The following is a 20,162-nucleotide window of genomic DNA, read 5'->3' as shown; positions in this document are numbered from 1 at the left end:
CCATGTAGATCTTCAGGAGAATCCCCACTTTGCTTGCCCAGTGTGGCTATGGGCAGTAGTAAAAGCTGTTTGTGGTTATGTGTAGTGGCCACATGATGGTGGCTCTGAATAGTTACATCTGTGTGTGTCTTGATGTTGTCATGTGAAGTTGTGTATACTTCTGTGTGGTAATTGCAGCTTTGCGTGGCTACTAATGCACTCCCGGCCTTGCAGGCTCACAGTGCACAGGGTTGTTCAGCACCACAGTGCTGGGCGGCTCCTCCAGCGCCCCGAATCTTCAGGACTACGCCCGCAGCCATGGCAAAAAGCTACCACCTGCCAGTCTGAAGCACCGAGATGGTATGTGGGTGGGTTTTGGGGGGCAACTCTTTTCTTCGTTTGTCCCCCAGCAAGGACACAGCTCAAGAACTATTCATGCTTAAGGTGGCACTGGCACTGGCCTTATAGCAAGTTTTCTTCATCAATTATAGAGGGGAGAAGGAACCAAGACCCCATCCACCCCTCCATTTGCATTCCCTCTCACCATACGAATACTACTTATTTATGCTTATCCCTTCATAATCTCCCACATACAGCCCTGCTACATCAATTTATTCCACCTTTGTATTCTTTCCTGGATTCTGGCCTGTAGGGGTAAGGACCAAGGAGTATTATCCATGGTCAGGGAGAATGCAGTGGAGCCTTGATTAAAATCTAGGAAATCAAGGATGGGGAAGTTGCTCAGCCAAGGCAGGAAAGATGGTATGGAAAGAGATTGGGGGAAGGGATGAAAGTTTCTACAAAGATTTTATTTTTAAATGATCAGAAAGAGGATGTGGTGGTGAAATTAGGGTTGTTTGTGGGGCCGTATTGTGGTAGAAATGACACATGGATTCCTAAGAGGAGATTATACTGAAGGAAAATATTGAAATGTGGTAGTCAGGAAGCTAAGGGGTGGGGGTGGGAGCAGGTCATGTGCTAACTGTAAAGAACAGAGTATATTGCAGGCAAATTCCAGAGCAGAGGGTGGCGATAGGGATGGGTATAATCCCCATGATGTCTTTTCTCCCCAGAGCTCTTGTTTGTCCCGGCTGTAAAACGATTTTCTGTGTCGTTTGCAAAGCATCCGACTAACGGTACGTTTGCTTCTGACTCAACGTCATTCCTCCTCACCACGTCACCTCCAGACACTTAACCTCTAAGTTCTGACACTGACTTTGCCTCTCCTTTCACTGTGTTGACACCCTGCTGTCTCTGAATGAACCACTCACTAAGTGTCCCTCTTGGGACATATCCTTTGTTGTGACAAACCTTAGCCTAGGCTGCAACCTCGCTGCCCTATCCCTGTGGCAACTCGGGGTCTTACTTCCATGATCACTATCATCACCACTGTGTCACTTTTTTCAGCATCATCAGCAAAACATTAATTGAACGTCTCCCTTTCCCATCACGTGACTGCTGGGCTTTGTACAAACATGATAATAGTTCCCCTTCTTAGGAAAAGAATAGTGTTTCCTATATCATCCCCATTTCTTCTCTCTTTTTTGTTTCCCCCACCTATCAGCTTATATAATTTTGATCTTCCTGTTTTGATCTTCCTCCAACTCTTTTGTTGGAGTGGATGATTAGTTTGTTTCTCTTTTGGAGCAATGCTGCAGTTGCCAGCTCCCAAGCCTACCCCCATATGGGTGTTGGACTTGAGTATATAGTTTCCCATCTCCATATTCCTATCCCTTATCATTGTGTGTACTTTGTGTGGCTCTTGTGCTCCAGACGTCTTCTTTATGTTACTACTAACCCAGGGCCTAGACCTAGAAAACAGGAGCCCAGATTGATTTGGGATAAAAGAGACGAATAAGGGAGTAGGAGGTAGTAGGTAAAGGAAAAAAGGATTGTACCTTGAGTTTTTACATGTGATTTCCATGCAGCCCCAGCCTACCTATGGCACTACTGTCTCAGAGAAGCTTGAAGTGAAGAGTTGAGATGTCTACTAGGGATTCTGAGGGAGCTTAGAAATGAATACTGTTTCAAGAATATTGAAGAACTGGGTCTGTCTACACTAAGGTGGGAGAGTTTAGAGATCTGTGTAAACCAAAAACTGAAGGGCTGTGGTCTCTTTGTCAGGTATGGCAGGGGAACCCAGGGCTTACTCCCTATTTTATTCTTTATATCCTTAGTTTCTCTCTGCATTGTATCTTGTCTTCAAGGTTTTTGTTAGACATGATTTTCTTCTGTCTAAGGGCTAAGACTCTCCAAAGGAGGTAAAATTAGCCTGGCTTCCTGTGTGGAAAAACCTCTGGGTGTTGATCCCCTGCTCCTTAGCCAGTGACAGCTGCTAGATTTTAGACCAGTCAGGCCACATATCTCTACCAGGCACTGCTGAAATCTCCCTAGGTTGACTAGCCTATACTTGTTAAGTTTATACTCCTGCCGCTACCCTGGCTCCCTATGTGCCTATGACAGGAGCTCCCCATTCAGAGTGGTGTGGCTGTGCCTACACACTTAGCTTTAAGCTCTTCTGGCCGTCATATGCCACAGTCATCTCCAGAGTAGAACCTCATGCACCAACCCCAATCCCACAGCCTCAGACTTGGACTAGGAGACATGTTACTTAGGATACAGAATATAGTAACAGGTACTTGGGCCCCTGAAATCAGAGCTAAATCACAGATCTCCTAATTCTTAGGCTCTATAAGAAAAGATCCAAATTCATAAAACAGATCCTCAAACCTATATATCTCTAGTTCCCTGAAGCGTTGGTTAGCAGCCTCACCAATTGAAGAAAAGAAGAATTAATTCTGCCAAAAGGAAGAGAGGAAGAAAGACCTGGACAATTCAGGTATAGTGCAGGAGAGCAAATTCAGGATCTCCTCCAACACTCTGCACACTTCCTTAGGAGTCTTCTGGCCTTTGTTCTTCTTGTACTTGAGCTTGGAGCCTAAAGTGCTTGAGAAGCCAGAATCTGGGATCTACCTGTTGGCAACAGGAGAAATTTGGAGCTATTATGTCTCTTGCTGAAGATTATCTAGATTTACTTTGGCCCTCAGGACAATATGAGGTTTCTACCCCGTGGCCAAATCTTGCTTGACTGACCCAGCAATTACAGAGTGGATGTTCTGTCTTTAATTGCTTATGGCAGATTAGTCACAACATTGTGCCAACCTACTCTCCCATCATCACCATCTCCTTGCCATGATGTCTGGCTTTGAAATAGCAGCTGGAAAAACTGAACCTGGCTTCGGAAAGGGGGCAAGGCAATGCTGTCTCCTTACTCTGATGAGAGAACATCTCTCAGCTCATCCCTGCCTCTATTCCTGATAAGCTTGTCTCACATCCTGTGACTACATCAAGTATACAAGTATGGCTCATTGCTCACCAAAGTAAACTAATATAGTGGGAAAGAGACTGTGGCTTACCCTCATCCAGAATGTCGGAGTATGCCCATTGGATTTGCCAAGTCCATTATCTTCTAGGGACCCACACAACGGGTGTGATCATTGGTCCAATTACTGCCTGGGTAGAGCTGAAACCTCTCCTGACATCCTGACATGGCCTCTGGAAACGGTAGTCTCATGGGGTCACCCTGTGGAACCAGTTCTGGTCTGGGAGTTCTGAGCAGTCATCCTCAGCTGCCTTGATCCTGCCTTCTCTATACCAACATCCTGTCATCAGGTTTTAAGACCCCATACCTTTTCCCCAAGATCTTTTCCCTACTGTTCCTCTTATAATCCCTTCCACATGCCTTTCACTGTCTTCACCCTCGTGCAGCTGAATCGCATATATCCACGAAGTTTGCCAAGCAGCTAAAATAAGTGGTTTAGGATTGAAGGTTTTCTACTTGCCAGCTAAACAAAGTGTAGTTAGACTCACCAGCATTGGGAAGAAAATATAAAATTATCTAACTTTTGGCTTCTATAATGAATACAGTGTCCCCCAAGTCCTGAGATTTATGCAAACATTTTTTTTAATCAGTATATTTGAACAAGAGTAAAGGATGATTAGTCAATATTGGCATTTTCACATATTGAGTCCATTTTTTACATTCTCTGCTTTAAAGGACTCCTATACCTGGTTTCCTACTGATCTCCTATGCCAGCTGCCTAATACCAACCTGTCTGTGGCTGTCTTTCTTACAGTCTAGTCCAGAGGGCCTGGCTGGAGCCTTTACGAGCCTGTCTAGCTTCAGACTTTATCTTGATATCCTATACCATTCTTGACCCTCTTCTCTGAGTGACTTTGAATCTTTTCATTTCTATCCCAACCTCATAAATACATTCATCTGAGAAGCAGGTGCTAACTAGGGTTTGTCCAAGAACAATCAGGGACACTGGAGCTCCCAGCCACATAACTGACAGTTCACCCCCATCCAGAATGATGTGACTGCTCTCTGTAAGCACTGACTGAATTATGCTCAATGAGAAAGGGTAGGGCCTTGTTGTAAGATGAGGTCTCACTAGCCCCTTCTTTTAGACTTACTGTGTGATGCCAATACTCTTCTTCCCTGCAAGAGATGCCCAGTGGCTCTGACCATCTCTGCTTCTCTCTTAGCTCACCTTGGAGCTGAGTGGCCCCTGTCCCAGAAATGCTTGTGCCAGTCAGTGCCCCCCTCATTGTCTCTCCCTCTTCTCTTTCTTTATCTTTGTGCTTCCTGCTGTGGTCCCCTCACCCCTCCAGAGCTGCTGGATGACCAGCACCCTGTGGTCCGGTTGCTGCGCAGTTTTTCCTCTGACTGCCCAGGGGGCCGGCCAGTCTCCTTGGATGCCACGCTGGCGCATCACCTGCACCAGTGCTCCTACCACCTGCGCCTCTTCCGGAACTGGCTGCGCTCAGGCCGGGATGACCCCGAGTGCCTCTACGGTACCCCCTGCCACCAAGCTGGCTGCTGCCGCTACCCTGGCTGGGACTGACTGCTTTGCTTAATGCACTTCTGGCAGGAGAGCCCGCCTATTCCTTTCTCTTATTTACCCTAAGGTTATGTGACTTGCATTTAGTTGCTTGGATGGGATTGGGGCCAGACTGCCTGGTAGCTGTAGCGTTGGCTGCTCATCCCCTTCCAATTCTCCTTCCTCACTGCCTCCTGTTACCCATTCCCAATTATAGTCAATATAGGAGTAGTCTCTTGCCCTGAAATCTGTTCTTATCTGTATAACCCACTGCTACCACCATCTTCAAATGTTTTTCTAGCCACTCTAAGGAGCTAGAGACTGTACCTCTCCTGCCCTTCTGCCACTAGAGTACAGTGTAAAAATGAGGCACAGAGGTCTCAGTTGAATCCTTGAAGCAAACAAGGACCAGAGGTTAGAAGATGGTCAAATATAATCCATTCGAGTTATAGGTTTTAGTCATTGGTGAACAGGAGGCTATGTCTTGCATAGATATTGCTATTCTGCCTATCCTTAATCCCTTTAAGATGTAGAGGAGGAATAGGAAAGATCAGAAACTGAAAAAAGTGGTTGGGATGTGTGCTTCTCGATCTTTCAACAAGGACATTTTTTTTTTTCATCAACAGGCTTTAGGATTAGGGTTACACATTTAGATTTACCCTTCACCCTACCCAGACTGGTGGACCTACATTGGAATTGTTGGGTTCAGAGCAGAGAATCAGTATTTGTTCTTTTTCTAGGGGGTTTGACTTATTTTCCTGTTGGAATAGAGAAATCCTAACAAGTCTGGGGTCTTCCAGTGAGAGCAGAAGGAAGAAGCTTTGATGTGATGGAAATGACCAAGAAAGAACTTCCATCCCCCGCCTTATTCATGCATGTTGTTTTCCTGGGCTGAGCTCCATGTGTATTGCATGCACTCCAGCTTGCTTCCAAATATTCTAGCCTTTCTACCCATATCCTAAATCTGCATGAACTTCTCCTCAGATTCCATTCCCTCCTCCTTAATCTGGTTCTCTTTTACATGATCCCTGAAATCTGCTGTTTTTTCTCAGCTCCATGACCTCTCTACATCATTTAGACCTACAATTTCATCCCTTACCTCTGGACCTTTGTTTTATGCCCCCAGAAAGCACAAGAGCAATGTAGGTGCTTACCCTGTTGGGATTCTGTTGATTTTTCCATGGGACATTGCAGGCTCTCCACAGGTAGGATGAGAGGTGATTTGATTCACCTGGAGGGCTTAGGAGATAGACTTTTTAGGAAATCTGGAGGTGAGAGAAACAGACTCTGTAGGGTTCCCTCTCCTAAGAATCTTGGATACCTCACACTCCAAAAGCCACGAACTCTCCTGATGGCTCTCAGGGACTCTCCATGCATCCTTGGCCAGTTGGGATATATCTGACAGGAATAACATTGAGTGTGCTCATCTCTTTTCTAACAGGATTTGAAGGATGCTCCATGGTGCCTACCATCTACCCCCTGGAAACACTGCATAATGCCCTTTCCCTGCGTCAAGTGAGTGAATTCCTGAGTAGAGTCTGCCAGCGCCACACTGATGCCCAAGCACAGGCATCCGCAGGTATGGAGAATACTCTTGTCTTGTACCCCTATCTCTGCCCCCTACTACTAGAAAATGAGTAATAAATTTAAAAGATAGGCACTCCAAAAAGACACAAAAGTACACTTGAAAAATTATTTAATTCCATAGGCCAACTCAACATCATAGTAATATTACTCCTTCCCAAGTTAATTTATAAATTTAGTATGATACCAATAAAAGTACTACAGTTTTTCTAAAGTCAGACAAATCAATTCTGCAGTTCTCACTGAAAAATAAATGAGCAAGAATAGCCAAGAAAACCCTAGAAAGAAGAGCAATGAAGGGGTACTAGCCCTATCCAATTTTAAAACATTCTATAAAACTTCTATTATAAAAAACAGTGTCATATTGGTACATGAATAGACAGAGAGACCAATCAAACAAGATAGAAAATCTAGAAATAGATGAAGTTATCATTTCAAAATACTGAGGGAAAGATGGACTTTTTTTTTTTTTCAGTGAGAAAGACTTGCCCTGAGCTAACATCCATTGCCAATCCTCCTCTTTTTTTGCTTGAGGAAGATTAGCCCTGAGCTAACGTCTGTGCCAATCTTCCTCTATTTTGTATGTGGGTTGCCATCCCAGCATGGCTGAGGAGTGGTGTAGGTCCTCACCCAGGATCCAAACCTGTGAATCCGGGCTGCTGAAGCGGAGCACGCCGAGCCCAACCACAATGCCACAGGGCCGGCCCAAGATAGACTTTTTAATAAATGGAGTTGGCACAACTGAATAGTCATTTGAAAAAAATTAAAATTGAATCCATACTTCACACTGTATATGAAGATAAACTCCATATGGATCAGAAATCTAAATGTAAAAATTAAGCAGTAGATAGCTCCAAGGGCTTGTCCTTCTGCAGAAACACTGAAAAATCAAGGAAAAACAGTCAGAGTCAACTTTGTCAGAACTCTGGGAAATAGACAAAGGTTTGCAGCAGCCAGGAAAATGCTGAATCAAGAAAGAGGTAACCTAAAAATGAAAGGAAGCATTCTAGCATTTTCCTTGCCCTTGTCCCACCTGCCTCCGTATCTTGCCAGCAGTCTTGAAGATGGAAGCCCATGTTCTCAATGTGGGATCCTGGTCTCTGACTCTAGAGGGAGAAGAACAGACCTTATTCTCAAAGAATTGTGTTTATCTATTCTAATTTGTCTGTGGGCTACCTGAAGGACTGACACAGGATGCTTATCTTTGTTTCACCTAACTTGGAACTCAAGCAGGACAGAAAAGTGGCTATGCAAAGGATGTTCCTTGAAAACATTGTAAGGCAAATGAACAATATGCTGCTACCTGGGGCAAAAAGCTTAGGATGAAATCTTAGGATGAAAGCTTAGCAAGAGAGTTTCTTTGGGTTGTTAGGGCATTTGAAAGCATCAGAAAAATCCATGAGTAATTTAGAAGCCATGTGCATGCCTAGGGCAAGGACATATGCACAGAAAAGATGTGAGAAGACCCTAAGCTTTCAGCTCTGGCTGACCTCTAGACTCAGCACAAGCAGGAAATGAAGGCTAAAGGGGAGTTGTAAACAGTCTGGCTAAATGTTGAAGGAGTACCAACATAGAACCAATCTGTAAAGACTGGGTGAGCTCCCTTCCTCTTCCTTCTCCTCTTTTCCCCTCCCCTCCCCCTCCTCTTCTTTTGGTTCCTGGCATTCAGGAAAATCCTTGTCAAAACACTAGCTGAACACAAGCTATAGGAACAGAGACTTCAGAGACCACACATGACAAAGAAGACAAACTTCACAAAAATAATCTAGAAAACTCACTTAATAAACAGCTACAGCGCACAGCAAACAACAAAAACAAACCCCCAGGAGGGAGAATAATCTGATTTTCAGAGTAAACATATTATAAAATTCAAACTGTCCAGTTTTCAATAAAAATTATAAAATATGCAAAGAAACAAGACAGTGTGGTCCATTCACAGAAGAAATTAACAGAAACAGTCCCTGAGGAAGCACAGATATTAGACTTACTAGACAAAGATTTTAAATCACCTATCTTAAGTGTGCTTAAAGAGCTAAAGGAAACCATAGGCAAAGAACTAAAGGAAATCCAGAGAATTATGTATCAACAAATAAAGAATATCATTAAAGAGATAGAAAATATAAAGTGGAATCAAACAGAAATTCTGGGGCTGAAAACTATGATAACAGAAATGCAAAATTCACTGGAGAGTTTCTTAGAAGATTTCAGCAGGCAGAAGAAAGACTCAGCAAACTTAAAGATAGATTATTTGAAAGTATTCAGTCTGAGGAGGAGAAAGAAAAAGAAGAATGAAGAAAAATGAACAGAGCCAAAGAGATCTGTGGGACACCATCAAGTATACCAACATGTGTATAATGGGAGTCCCAGGATGAGAAGAGAGAGAGAAAGAGGCAGAAAAAATATTTGAAGAAATAATGGCTGAAAACTTCTCTAATTTGAAAAAGACACAAGTCTATACCTCCAAATAGTTCAAACTCCAAGAACGATAAATGCAAAGAGATCCACACTGAGACACATTATAATCAAATTGTCAAAAAACAAAGACGGAGAAAATCTTGAAAGGAACAATAGAAAAGCAACTTGTCACATGTAAGGGATCTTTAATAAGATTAACAACCAACTTCTCATCAGAAACCAAAGAGGCTGGAAAACAATGGGATGACATATTTAAAGTGCTAAAAGAAAAAAAAGTCAACCAAGAATTCTATCTCTGGCAAAACTGTTCAAAAATGAAGGAGAAATTAAGACATTTCCAGATAAATAAAAGCTAAGTTTGTTCTTCACCAGGAGACCTGCCCTACAAGAAATGCTAAAAGGAGCCTTTTAGGCTGAAATAAAAGGACACTAGACAGTAACTTGAAGCCATACAAAAAATAACTCTGGTAAAGGTAACAACATTGGAAATATAAAAGCCAGCATTATTGTATTTTTGGTTTGTAGCTCCTCTTTTTGTTTCATATATGACTTAACACACAAATGAATAAAACAATCATTGTAAGTCTGTGTTAATGGGCACATAATGTATAAAGATATAATTTGTGATAATAACAACATAAGATGGGGAGTGAGCTTTATAGGAGCAGAGTTTTTGTATGTTATTGAAGCTAAATTCAAATGAGATTGTATAAATTTGGGATGTTAATTGTAATCTCCATGGTAACCACTAAGAAAATATCTAAAAAATATACAGAAGGGGAAATGAGAAGGGAATCAAAATGGTACACTACAAGAAATCAATTAAACACAAAAGATGGCAGTAATGGAGGAAATAAGGGAAAAAAGGTATAAGACATACAGAAAATAAATAGCAAAATGGCAGATGTAAGCCCTTCCTTATCAGTAATTACTTTAAATGGAAATGGATGAAACTCTCCAATCAAAAGGCAGAGATTGGAAGAATGGACTTTTAAAAAAATTATTGAGCTATATGCTGTCTACAAGAGACTCACTTCAGATCCAAAGACACAAATAGGTTGAAAGTGAAGGAATAGAAAAATATATTCCGTGCAAATAATAACCAAATGAGAGCTGGGGTAGCTATACCAATTCAGACAAAATAATCTTTAAGTCAAAAATTGTTACAAGAGACAGAAAAGTTCATTTTATATTGATAAAAAAGGTCAATTCATCAAGAAGACATAACAATGATAAACATATACACACTCAACAACAGAGCCCCAAAATATATGAAGCAAACAGTGACAGAATTGAAGGGAGAAATAGACAGCTCTACAATAATAGTTGGAGACTTCAATACCCCACTTTTAATAATGGATAGAACAACTAGACAGAAGATAAATAAGGAAACAGAGAACTTGCATAACACTATAAACTAACTGAACCTAGCAGACATATATAGAACATTCCACTGAACAACAGCAGAATACAGATTCTTCTTAAGTGCACATGGAATATTCTGTAGGAGAGACCATATGCTAGGTCACAAAAGAAGTCTAAATACATTTTAAAAGATTGAAGTCATACAAACTGTCCTCTCCAGCCAAAATGGAATGATGCTAGAAGTCAATGTTAGAAGGAAAACTGGAAAATTCACAAATACGTGGAAATTAAACAACATATTCTTAAACAACCCATAGGTGAAAGAAGAAATCACAAGGGAAATTAGAATATACTTTGAGATGAATGAAAATGAAAATGCAACATGGCACATGTTATGGATGCAGTAAAATCAGTGCTAAGAGAAATTTATAGCTGTAAACATGTTCATTTTAAAAAGAAGAAATCTTGGGCCGGCCCCGTGGCTTAGTGGTTAAGTGCACGTGCTCCGCTGCTGGCGGCCTGGGGGTTTGGATCCCGGGCGCGCACCAACGCACCGCTTCTCCAGCCATGCTGAGGCCACGTCCCACGTACAGCAACTAGAAGGATGTGCATCTATGACATAGAACTATCTACTGGGGCTTTGGGGGAAATAAATAAATAAAATTAAAAAAGAAGAAATCTTAAATCAAAAACTTAACTTTATACTTTAAGGAACTAAAAATGAAGAGCAAGCTAAACCAAAAGCTAGCAGAAGGAAAGAAATAATAAAGATTTAACAGAGGTAAAGGAAATAAAGACTAGAAGAACAATAGGAAGAATCAACAAAACCAAAAGTTGGTTCTTTGAAAAAATCAACCAATTGACAACCTTTAGCTAGATTGACTAAGCAAAAGAGAGAGATGATGCAAATACCTAAAATCAGGAATAAAAGTAGGGACATTGCTACTGAACTTATAGAAATAAAAAGGATTATAAATGAGTACTATGAGCAATTGTATGCCAACTAATTGGATAACATAGATGAAATGAACAAATTCTATAAATACACTAACTACAAAAACAGACCCAAGAAGAAATATAAAATCCAAACATACCTATAACAAGGAAAAAGACTGAATCAGTAGCAAAAACCTCTCAACAAAGAGAAGTCCAGAACAAGATGGCTTCATTGGTAAATTGTACCAAACATTTATGAAGAACTAACTCCAATCCTTCTCATACTCTTCCAAAAAATAGAAGAGGAGGAAACACTTTCTGTGAATCCAGAATTACCCTGATACCAAAGCAAGACAAAGATGCCATAAGAAAAGAAAACTACAGACCAATATTCCTTATGACTATAGGGGCAAAAATCCTCAACATACTAGCAAACCAAATCCAACAGCACATTAAAAGAATTATACACCATGGCCAAGTGAGATTTATCTCAGGAATGCAAGGGTGATTCAGCAGACAAAAATCTGTTGGGGTAATACACTACCTTAATAGAACAAAGGGAAAAACACCCCACAATCATCTTAATTGACACAGATAAGCATTTAAAAAATTCAACACCCTTTCATGATAAAAACACTCAGCAATCTAGGAATAGAAGGGAACTTCCTTATCATGAACTAGGGCATTTATGAACAACCCACAGCACACATAATACTCAATGGTGAAAGACTGAAAGTTTTCCCCCTAAGATCAGGAAAGAGACAAGGATGCCCATTTTCACCATTGCTGTTCAACATTGTACTAGAAGTTTTAGGCAGAGCAATTAAGCAAGAAAAAAAAATGCATCCAAATTGGAAAGGAAGAAATAAAACAATTTCTATTCACAGAGGACATGGTCCTATATAGAGAAAATGGCAAAGAATCCTGAAAAAAAAACCTACCAAAACTAATGAACAAATTCAGCAGAGTTGCAGGGTACAAGATTAACTCACAAAAATCAATGAACAATCCCAAAAGGAAATTAAGAAAATAATACCATTTATAATAGCATCCAAAAGAATGTAATTCCTGGGAGCAAATTTAACCAAGAAGTTTAAAGACTTGTACACTGAAAACTACAAAACATTGCTGAAATAAATTAAAGAAGATCTAAATAAATAGAAAGACATCCCATGTTCATGTAGAAGACATAATATTGTTAAGATGGCAGTATTTCCCAAAGCAATCTATGGATTAAATGTAATCCCTATCAAAATTCCAATGCACTTTTTTTTGCAGAAATGGAAAAGGTGACCCTCAAGTTCATATGGAATTGTAAGGGGGCCTGAATAACCAAAAGAATCTTGAAAAAGAGAAACAAAGTTGGAGGACTCACACTTTCTGATTCTAAATCTGACTACAAAGCTACAGTAATCAAAACAGTGTGGTACTGCCATAAGGATAAACATATAGACCAATGGAATAGAATCAAGAATCCAAAAATAAACCCATACATTGATGGCCAGTTGATTTTCAACAAGAGTGCCAAGACCATTTAATGGGGAAAGAATAATCTCTTCAATGCATAGTGCTGGAACAACTGGATATCCACATGCAAAAGAATGAAGATTGACCCCTACCTCACACCATATACAAAAATTAACTCAAAATGGATTAATGACCTAAATATAAGACCTAAAACTATACAACTCTTAGAAGACATAAGATAAATCTTCATGACCTTAGATTTGGCAATGGATTCTTAGATAGACCAAAAGTACAAGCAACAAAAGAAAAAATAGATAAATTGGACTTCACCCAAATTAAAAACTTTTGTGCATCAAAGGACATTATCAAGAAAGTGAAAAGACAGCCTCTAGAAGGGGAGAAAATACTTGCAAAGCATATATCTGATAAGAGTTCAGAATATAACAATTCAACAACAAAAAGACAGACAACCCAATTTAAAAATGGGCAAAGGATTTGAAGAGACATTTCTTCAAAGGAGATATACAAATGGGTTAACAAGCACATGAAAGCAGGCTCACCTTCAGTAGTCATTAGGGATATGCAAGTCAAAGCCACAATGAGATACCACTTCACACCCACTAGGATGGCTATAATTTTTTTAAAAAAGAAAAAGAAAAAAACAGAACTGATTTTGTTGAGAATGCACAGTCTAGGACAAGGAAAGCACAGGGTGAACCTGGGGCATGTTGTAACAAAAGCAAGGAAGCAATCAAGCCTGAAGAGGCTCCCACTGACTAGAATTGGAACATTTTAGCATTAAAAAGAATAATTTATTGTAATTGATTAAAGTTGACTGAATATATAAAAATCCACAAGCTCATAGTGAATCTTGCAAAAAAGAAAACAAGAATAAAATAATTCTCATCTGCCACTACTGGAGGATACTTTTCACCAACTCTTTCCTCTGAAAACTAATTAAAGGAAAATAAACACTTATCCTACCTTTTCTGTAAGAACTGCAGTTCAGTGTAATCAGATAGCCCCAGTTGAAGAGAGAAAGCTCTTCTTTACACAAAATGTGCCAGCTAATAAATGTAAAAGGATTGATAGAATTAGAAAATCACCAGTTGACATCCCTAATCAAATAATTAAGGATCATTGGACACTAACACAATTAGGTGAAATGTTGATGGGGTTACATGTGCCAAAGGATCACCTCTAATGAGAAGGGGAAAACTTTACAATGGTGAGACCTTGTGGGCACCACTTTAACCCAGTTAGTAAACTTAGCCTTACTTAGTGGGACAATGAGACATTATGTGCCTCCAGTGATGCAATATAAAGTACACAGGATCACTTCTTGAAGTATTCTTGCCAAAGTTATTTAAACTGAATCATCTAATCAAGCCCTTATATCTAACTTCCAATTTATAGGAAATACAAGGGATAGTGAAATAAGTTAAATGATTCTACGAGGAAGCAATCAGACAAATCCAGAATGTGAGACATGACATTCTGTGAGACAACTGACCTATTCCTTTCAAAAGTCCCTATGAGGGGCCGCACCGGAGCGTAGTAGTTAAGTTCGCACGCGCCGCTTCGGTGGCCCGGGGTTCGCGGGTTCAGATCCTGGACGTGGACCTACGCACTGCTTATCAAGCCATTCTGTGGCAGGCGTCCCACATATAAAATAGAGGAAGATGGGCACAGATATTAGCTCAGGGCCAATCTTCCTCAGCAAAAAAGAGGAGGATTGGCAGCAGATGTTAGCTGAGGGCTAATCTTCCTCACCAAAAAAAAAAGTCACTATGAAAAAAATTAATGGGGGAGGCACTATTCTAGATTAAAAGAGATTTTGGGGACATAAAATGCAAGGCATGGTTCATGTTTAGATCTTACTATAAAAGATATTTAGGGAATAATTGGGGGAGATTTGAATATGGATTGGGTATTAGATGATATTAGGGTATTATTTTATAATTTTGTTAGGTTTATTAATGGTGTATGGCTATGTAGGAAAAATTCTTTGTATTTTAGAGATGCATATTGAAGTATTTAGAGGTGAAATGTTTCATAATGTCTGTCATTTATTTTAAAGAACTTCAGCATGAAGAAATACATGAAATAAATATGGCAAAATGTTAACATGTTAGTGTGTTAAATGTAGGAGGTGAGTATATGGGTATTGATTGTACTAGTCTCAACTATTTTCGAAAAAAATATGTTTGAAAATGTTCATAATATAAAGTTTGAAATATTAAAAGTGGTTTGTGTGAAGACTCCCTAAGAAATACTACTTCTCAGTCTGAGGAAGTATAAGCTGGTTTTGACTTATGTTGAGAACCATGTGGCTCTTGAATTCTTCCTCATATGCTTTTTTTTTCTTCCCTCTCTCTCATCCACCTATCCAGCCCTCTTTGACTCTATGCACAGCAACCAGGCCTCGGAGAGCCCATTTTCCCCACCCCGTACTCTTCATTCACCTACCCTACAACTCCGGCAACGCTCTGAGAAGCCCCCTTGGTGTAAGTAATCCTTTTGGAACTGCCTAGACAAAGGCCAAGAAGGATGGAGGGATTGGTGAATGAGAGACCTGTGGCATGAGGGAAATGAAGAAGAGGGTTGAAAGACTAGAAATAACCAGCTGGGGAAGCAGTCTCATCTGCTGTTTCCAAGATGGAGGATCTGTTTAGTCTATCTCATCACTCCTGTCCTCTGTGCCCCCTCTATCTCATTGGAGAGGCTCCTAAAAGATAGTGGCCCAGAGGGTCCTTTGGGGAAGAAAGGAAGGAGACTTCATTCTCCTCAGATCCCCATTGGGTCTCTACAGCTTTCTCAAATAAGGATGACTTGGGAGGAAACCTGGATATATAGAAAAGCTGGGAGAAGGAAACTAGAATCTGAAGTAACTAGAATTACTTCCTACATTTCCCTTCTCTCAAGTTGTCTGCTCTCAGTTGTTAGTTCAAGTTGAAGTGTTGCTTTTTCTCATTTCTTCTTTATAATCTCTATCCTATCACTAATTATCCTTGATAACAGTGTGAACAGTGGAGCCACAAGGAGTTCTTAAAGTAATCGTAGGGAGGAAGAGATACTAGTAGTATTCAGGGGAGGGTTGAGGGCCAGAGACACTAGTAATGGAAAAGTCCTTTTCGTATTCATCCTATCTCCCGGGAATAACTAAAATCAGACATGGCTTTCATTCTTGGATAGGACTGAAGCAAAGATTCATATTTACCATTGGGGTAAACAGCTGTAGAATTCTGCCCTTCTTCTGGCACCCTGTATGCAGAAGAAACTTTCCTTGCTGGAACCAAGAATTCTTCCCCTGAATTTCAGATTATCCTACGCTCATGTTGACATTGCTCCTTTTACCTCTCTCCTGGAGTGTTTATGGGTTCTGTGCCTCTGGAAATCTTATCCTTCTCCTGCTTCTGTTTCTGTCTGCCCTCTTTGATTTGCCTGAATCAAACCACTAGCTGAATACTAAGGCTACTTTCATCCTTGGGTGAACTCATCTTAAATCTTTTTTTTTTTTTTTTATCTCAGTATCAGATGTACAGCCTCATTGGTAAACACTTTTTTAGGGTCTGTCTGCCCTAAATAGGCCTTGTTGGCCCCAAACCATGTTCTTCTTTTTTTTCTGCTTGAAGCATGCCTCCTCTGATCATTTACAGAAAGGAGAGAACTGGCATACCTTAAAATCTATGACTGATTGAGCCTTTGCAGGCTCAAGCTTGCCAACTTTCCCAGGTTCTCTTTGATGACAAGATATTCAGGTGTCCCCCGTTTCTAAAATCTATCATTATTGATATCAGAGTGCTTTAAATATAAAGTTACAGTACCATCAATAAATACAATATTTACAAAGGGAAAAGTAGATTAGTCCCCTACTGGAGGTCAATGAAGAAGTAGAGGTTGGGGTAGGAATTGTCCAACAGTGTAATTGAAGACTCAGCCCTTCATTTTACTACTGTGAGGATCTGGGAAATTAGTTTTTACATTTTATATGTGGATAATATCTACAAACCTGTAATATTGTATGTGTCAAGACTTAGAGGGTCTTAACCTTGGATCTATGGATGGATTGCAGGGTAAAGTTTATGAACTCCAGGAATTATATGTAAAGATTAATGTAAATATCCATGTGTACATTTTTCTAGGAAGATAGTCCATGACTTTCATTAGCGTTTCAAAGGGGTCAGTGGCCCCCAGAAAGGTTAATTAAGAACTGCTGCCATTTAGAGATTCTATGGCAGTCTTCCATCTTCAGGTAAATAATATTCCTTCCTACTATTCTAATTCACAAGGTTTTTCTGCATTCTCCTGCTTTCTTGTCTCTTGGGCTATAAACAATGATTATCTCTGCCCCAGAACTATGTTTGAGGTCTAAAGCACTATCATGTGCTTTAAAGAAATGATTCTTAACAAAAGATGTACATCAGATTTAATTGGCATGAGGGAAATGAAGAAGAGGGTTGAAAGACTAGAAATAACCAGCTGGGGAAGCAGTCTCATCTGCTGTTTCCAAGATGGAGGATCTGTTTAGTCTATCTCATCACTCAATATATTCAACAAAATATATTGCTTTCATCCTCCCCAATACCCTACACCTTTACCCTAAACCTACAGAATTAGAATCTCTGGATAGTGAACCTGGAAATTTGTATTTTAAAAAAATTTCCCATAATTTTGATGTGTAATCCTAATTATAAAACACTGGGATAAAGTGTTCGCTTGCAAATAGGAATGAGGGGCCATAGGAATTTGGAGTCAGGATGGGGGTACATTTGTGAAATAACTGGATGAAGTGGGCCTCAGCACTCTCTCCTGAAGTCTTAGATGTGCCTTAGTGCCACTCCTGTAGTATACATTAGGCAAGAGCAACAGTTCCTGAGCTGGGCTAACTTAGGAGTCTTTGCATAACTTAGGAAAAATTCAGATCCTTTTACCCCAAGACACGAGTAATATAGGCCGTCTATTCTGGCATTTGAACTACATACATAGAATAGAGCCTACTCTTCCAGCTTGCCTGACTTGGTCTCCTGACTTTGCTTTACAGACAGCAGTGGCCCTTCCAGCACTGTGTCCAGTGCTGGTCCGTCCTCCCCTACTGCAGAGGATGGTAACTGCCATTTTGGCTTCAGTGATCAACCCTCCCTAAGTTCACATGTGACGGAAGAACATCAAGACCTTGGGCTACTACAGGAGACCCCTGGAAATGAAGCACAAGAGCTCCCCCTAGAAGGGGAGCAAGAGCCTTTTGAACCAAACCAGTCCCCACAGGAACTACCTGTGGAAACCAGCCAGCCATGCCAGGAGGTTGCTGAGGAGGTCAGCCAGCCATGCCAGGAGGTCCCTGACATCAGCCAGGCTTTCCAGGACACCCCTGAAGAGATCGGCCAGCTATGCCAGGAGGTCCCTGATATCAACCAGCCAAGCCAGGAGAGCCATGACACTGTTAACCAGATATGCCAGGAGGTCCCTCAGATCAGCCATCCATGCCAGATGGCCAGCCAGCTGTGCCAGAAAATCTCTGAGGAAGCTTGTCAGCTTTGCCAGGAGAGCCCTGAGGAGGTCAGCCAGCCATACGAGGTGGTCCCTGTGGAGGTTGGCAGGCTGGTCCATGGGTTCCCTGTAGGGATTGGTGGCCTGGTCCAGGAAATCCTTGTGGAAGTTGGTAAGCCAATCCAAGGGATCCCTGAGGAGCTCAGCCAGCCATGCCAGGAATTCTCTGTGGAGGTTGGCAGGCTGGCCCAAGAGGCTTCTGCAATCGATCTGTTGTCTCAGGACATCCATGAAGTTGATAAACCATCCCAAGAGTTCCCTGGGGAGGATGATCTACAGGTCCAGGAGGTCCCTGAGGAGGTTAATCAGCAGTCTTGGGTGGTCCTTGAGGTGACTGACCAGCTGCCTGGAGAGGATGTTCCACAAGCCCAGTGTCCACCTAGTGATCCAAACCCTCAGAGCCAGTCTCTAGCCCTTGACCAGCACTCACCCCTTCCACCAGCAACATGTGATTAATCATTTTCTCATTAGTGGTGTCACACTATACCAGCCATTTGAGCTAGCAACTTTTTCTGTGGGCTAACTCACCTGCCAGCATAAGGCCTTGTATCTCACCAGAGGTGTCTGAGGAAGCAGTCCTCTTGGCATGAAGCCAAGAGCTGTGACAGAGCTGGGCTTGGAGAGGAGCCAATTTAATGTTCAAAGCAACCATTGACTCCTCAGCTAGCCATTACACTTGAATAGGATTTCCTTCAAGAGGTGGCCTGGTCTGTCATTACCCCACCTCCTCTGAGCATCCCAGGAAATCCCAGATTGTTAAAGGAAATGCCACTTAACTGCTGAAGACACCATCCGGGGATAGCAAGTGCAACAGAGGACTCCAAGGTCTTCATTTTTGTGGGGATATATTCACAACTTCTCAATATTCTTCTCAATATTCCCTTAGACCATATGTGCATTCAGGGAGACTCTTGTCTCTGCTAGCACTCCTCAGGTGGGCCCAGGATGGCTGTCTGAATTGTCTGGGAAAAAAGAGAGTCCCTTTCCCAAACAAACATCTGTCATGGCCACTAATCTTTAGATTGGGTTTATGAGTGTTTCCATATCATCCCCAAGTGCCCCTTCTGCCCCAGTCCTGTTCCTCTGGGCAATAGCCCTAGGGAAAAATAGGTATTAGATTGCTGTGAAAATTTCAGAGTAACTACTTAAAATGCTCTGGGAGTTCTTGGCCAATCTGTGAAGCTGGGCCTCCTTTTGTTGTGGGGCTGTTTGGCTTAGGAGATGCTGTAGTAGAGAAAATCAGGTTCTATTTTAAGTAATCATCAGAGATCAATATTGTACAGACATGAGCAATGATTATATATATATTTCTGTAGTAGTGCCAGGAACAGACTGGCTAAAGACCAAACACTCCAGGGTCCCCAAGAGGTTCACCCTTATATCATTGTGTTTTTAGGGCCAGGTGTGATTATGAAGCTTTTCCCAAAGATCTAGGAGTGGCTAGAAGGGGTAATGCAGTCATTGGAGTGGGGGGCTGGAACATTATGAGTGCTCAATAAATATGAAATAATGAGAATGGTAGCGGTGGTGATGATGTCGTTGTGAATTCAAAAATGAATATGACTGTAAGTCAATCATGTCTGTGGCTGAATTAATCTGAACCAGTCAAAAGCCATTATACTTGAGCAAGAATGGGCTATAAAAATATAGGGATCAGGCATCCTAGGAGACCCCTATGGCAGTCAGCCTACCATCCCAAAGTGTCTTAAATGAGTAGTGTTGCAGTGGGGAGAGGTTCTACCTCTGTGAAGCACCAGAGGGTACATGCCTTCTCACCAAATCCTTGGAATCACCCTCTTAATTTTTCACTTTGATGCTTTGGAGTGAGTGTCAGGAGGAATTGATATAAAGGGGTTATGCTCTTTCTTTACCCCCTTGACATCTTTACATTGGGAGAGCCCAGAACACTGGGAGGGCTGGAATACCCTCCTCCTTATATATTCACATTCACAACCTGGCCTCTCCTGACGTACACAGGACTAT

General features: G+C 41.2%; 1 protein-coding gene across 2 annotated transcripts in view; it reads left to right on the top strand.

Moving 5' to 3' along the window:
* Positions 1-19,806, top strand: part of PPIP5K1 (diphosphoinositol pentakisphosphate kinase 1) — a 40,611-nt gene extending 20,805 nt beyond the window's left edge. The window contains exons 28-33 of one of the 2 annotated variants that reach the window (XM_087426383.1): positions 214-339; positions 1,053-1,115; positions 4,654-4,836; positions 6,304-6,441; positions 15,023-15,136; positions 17,674-19,806. In XM_087426383.1, coding sequence (XP_087282509.1) covers positions 214-339; positions 1,053-1,115; positions 4,654-4,836; positions 6,304-6,441; positions 15,023-15,136; positions 17,674-18,635 — 1,586 coding nt within the window. In that variant the 3' untranslated portion in view covers positions 18,636-19,806. The remainder of the gene's footprint in view (positions 1-213; positions 340-1,052; positions 1,116-4,653; positions 4,837-6,303; positions 6,442-15,022; positions 15,137-17,673) is intronic. The other variant, XM_014780644.2, reaches the window with a different exon arrangement.
* The last annotated feature ends 356 nt before the right edge of the window (positions 19,807-20,162 follow it).

The sequence above is a fragment of the Ceratotherium simum genome, chromosome 3, assembly GCF_057802395.1.
Source record: "Ceratotherium simum simum isolate JZ-2026a chromosome 3, ASM5780239v1, whole genome shotgun sequence".
Lineage (NCBI taxonomy): Eukaryota > Metazoa > Chordata > Mammalia > Perissodactyla > Rhinocerotidae > Ceratotherium > Ceratotherium simum.
The sequence above is the reverse complement of the archived record's forward strand: the minus strand, read 5'-3'. Positions and strand labels throughout refer to the sequence as shown.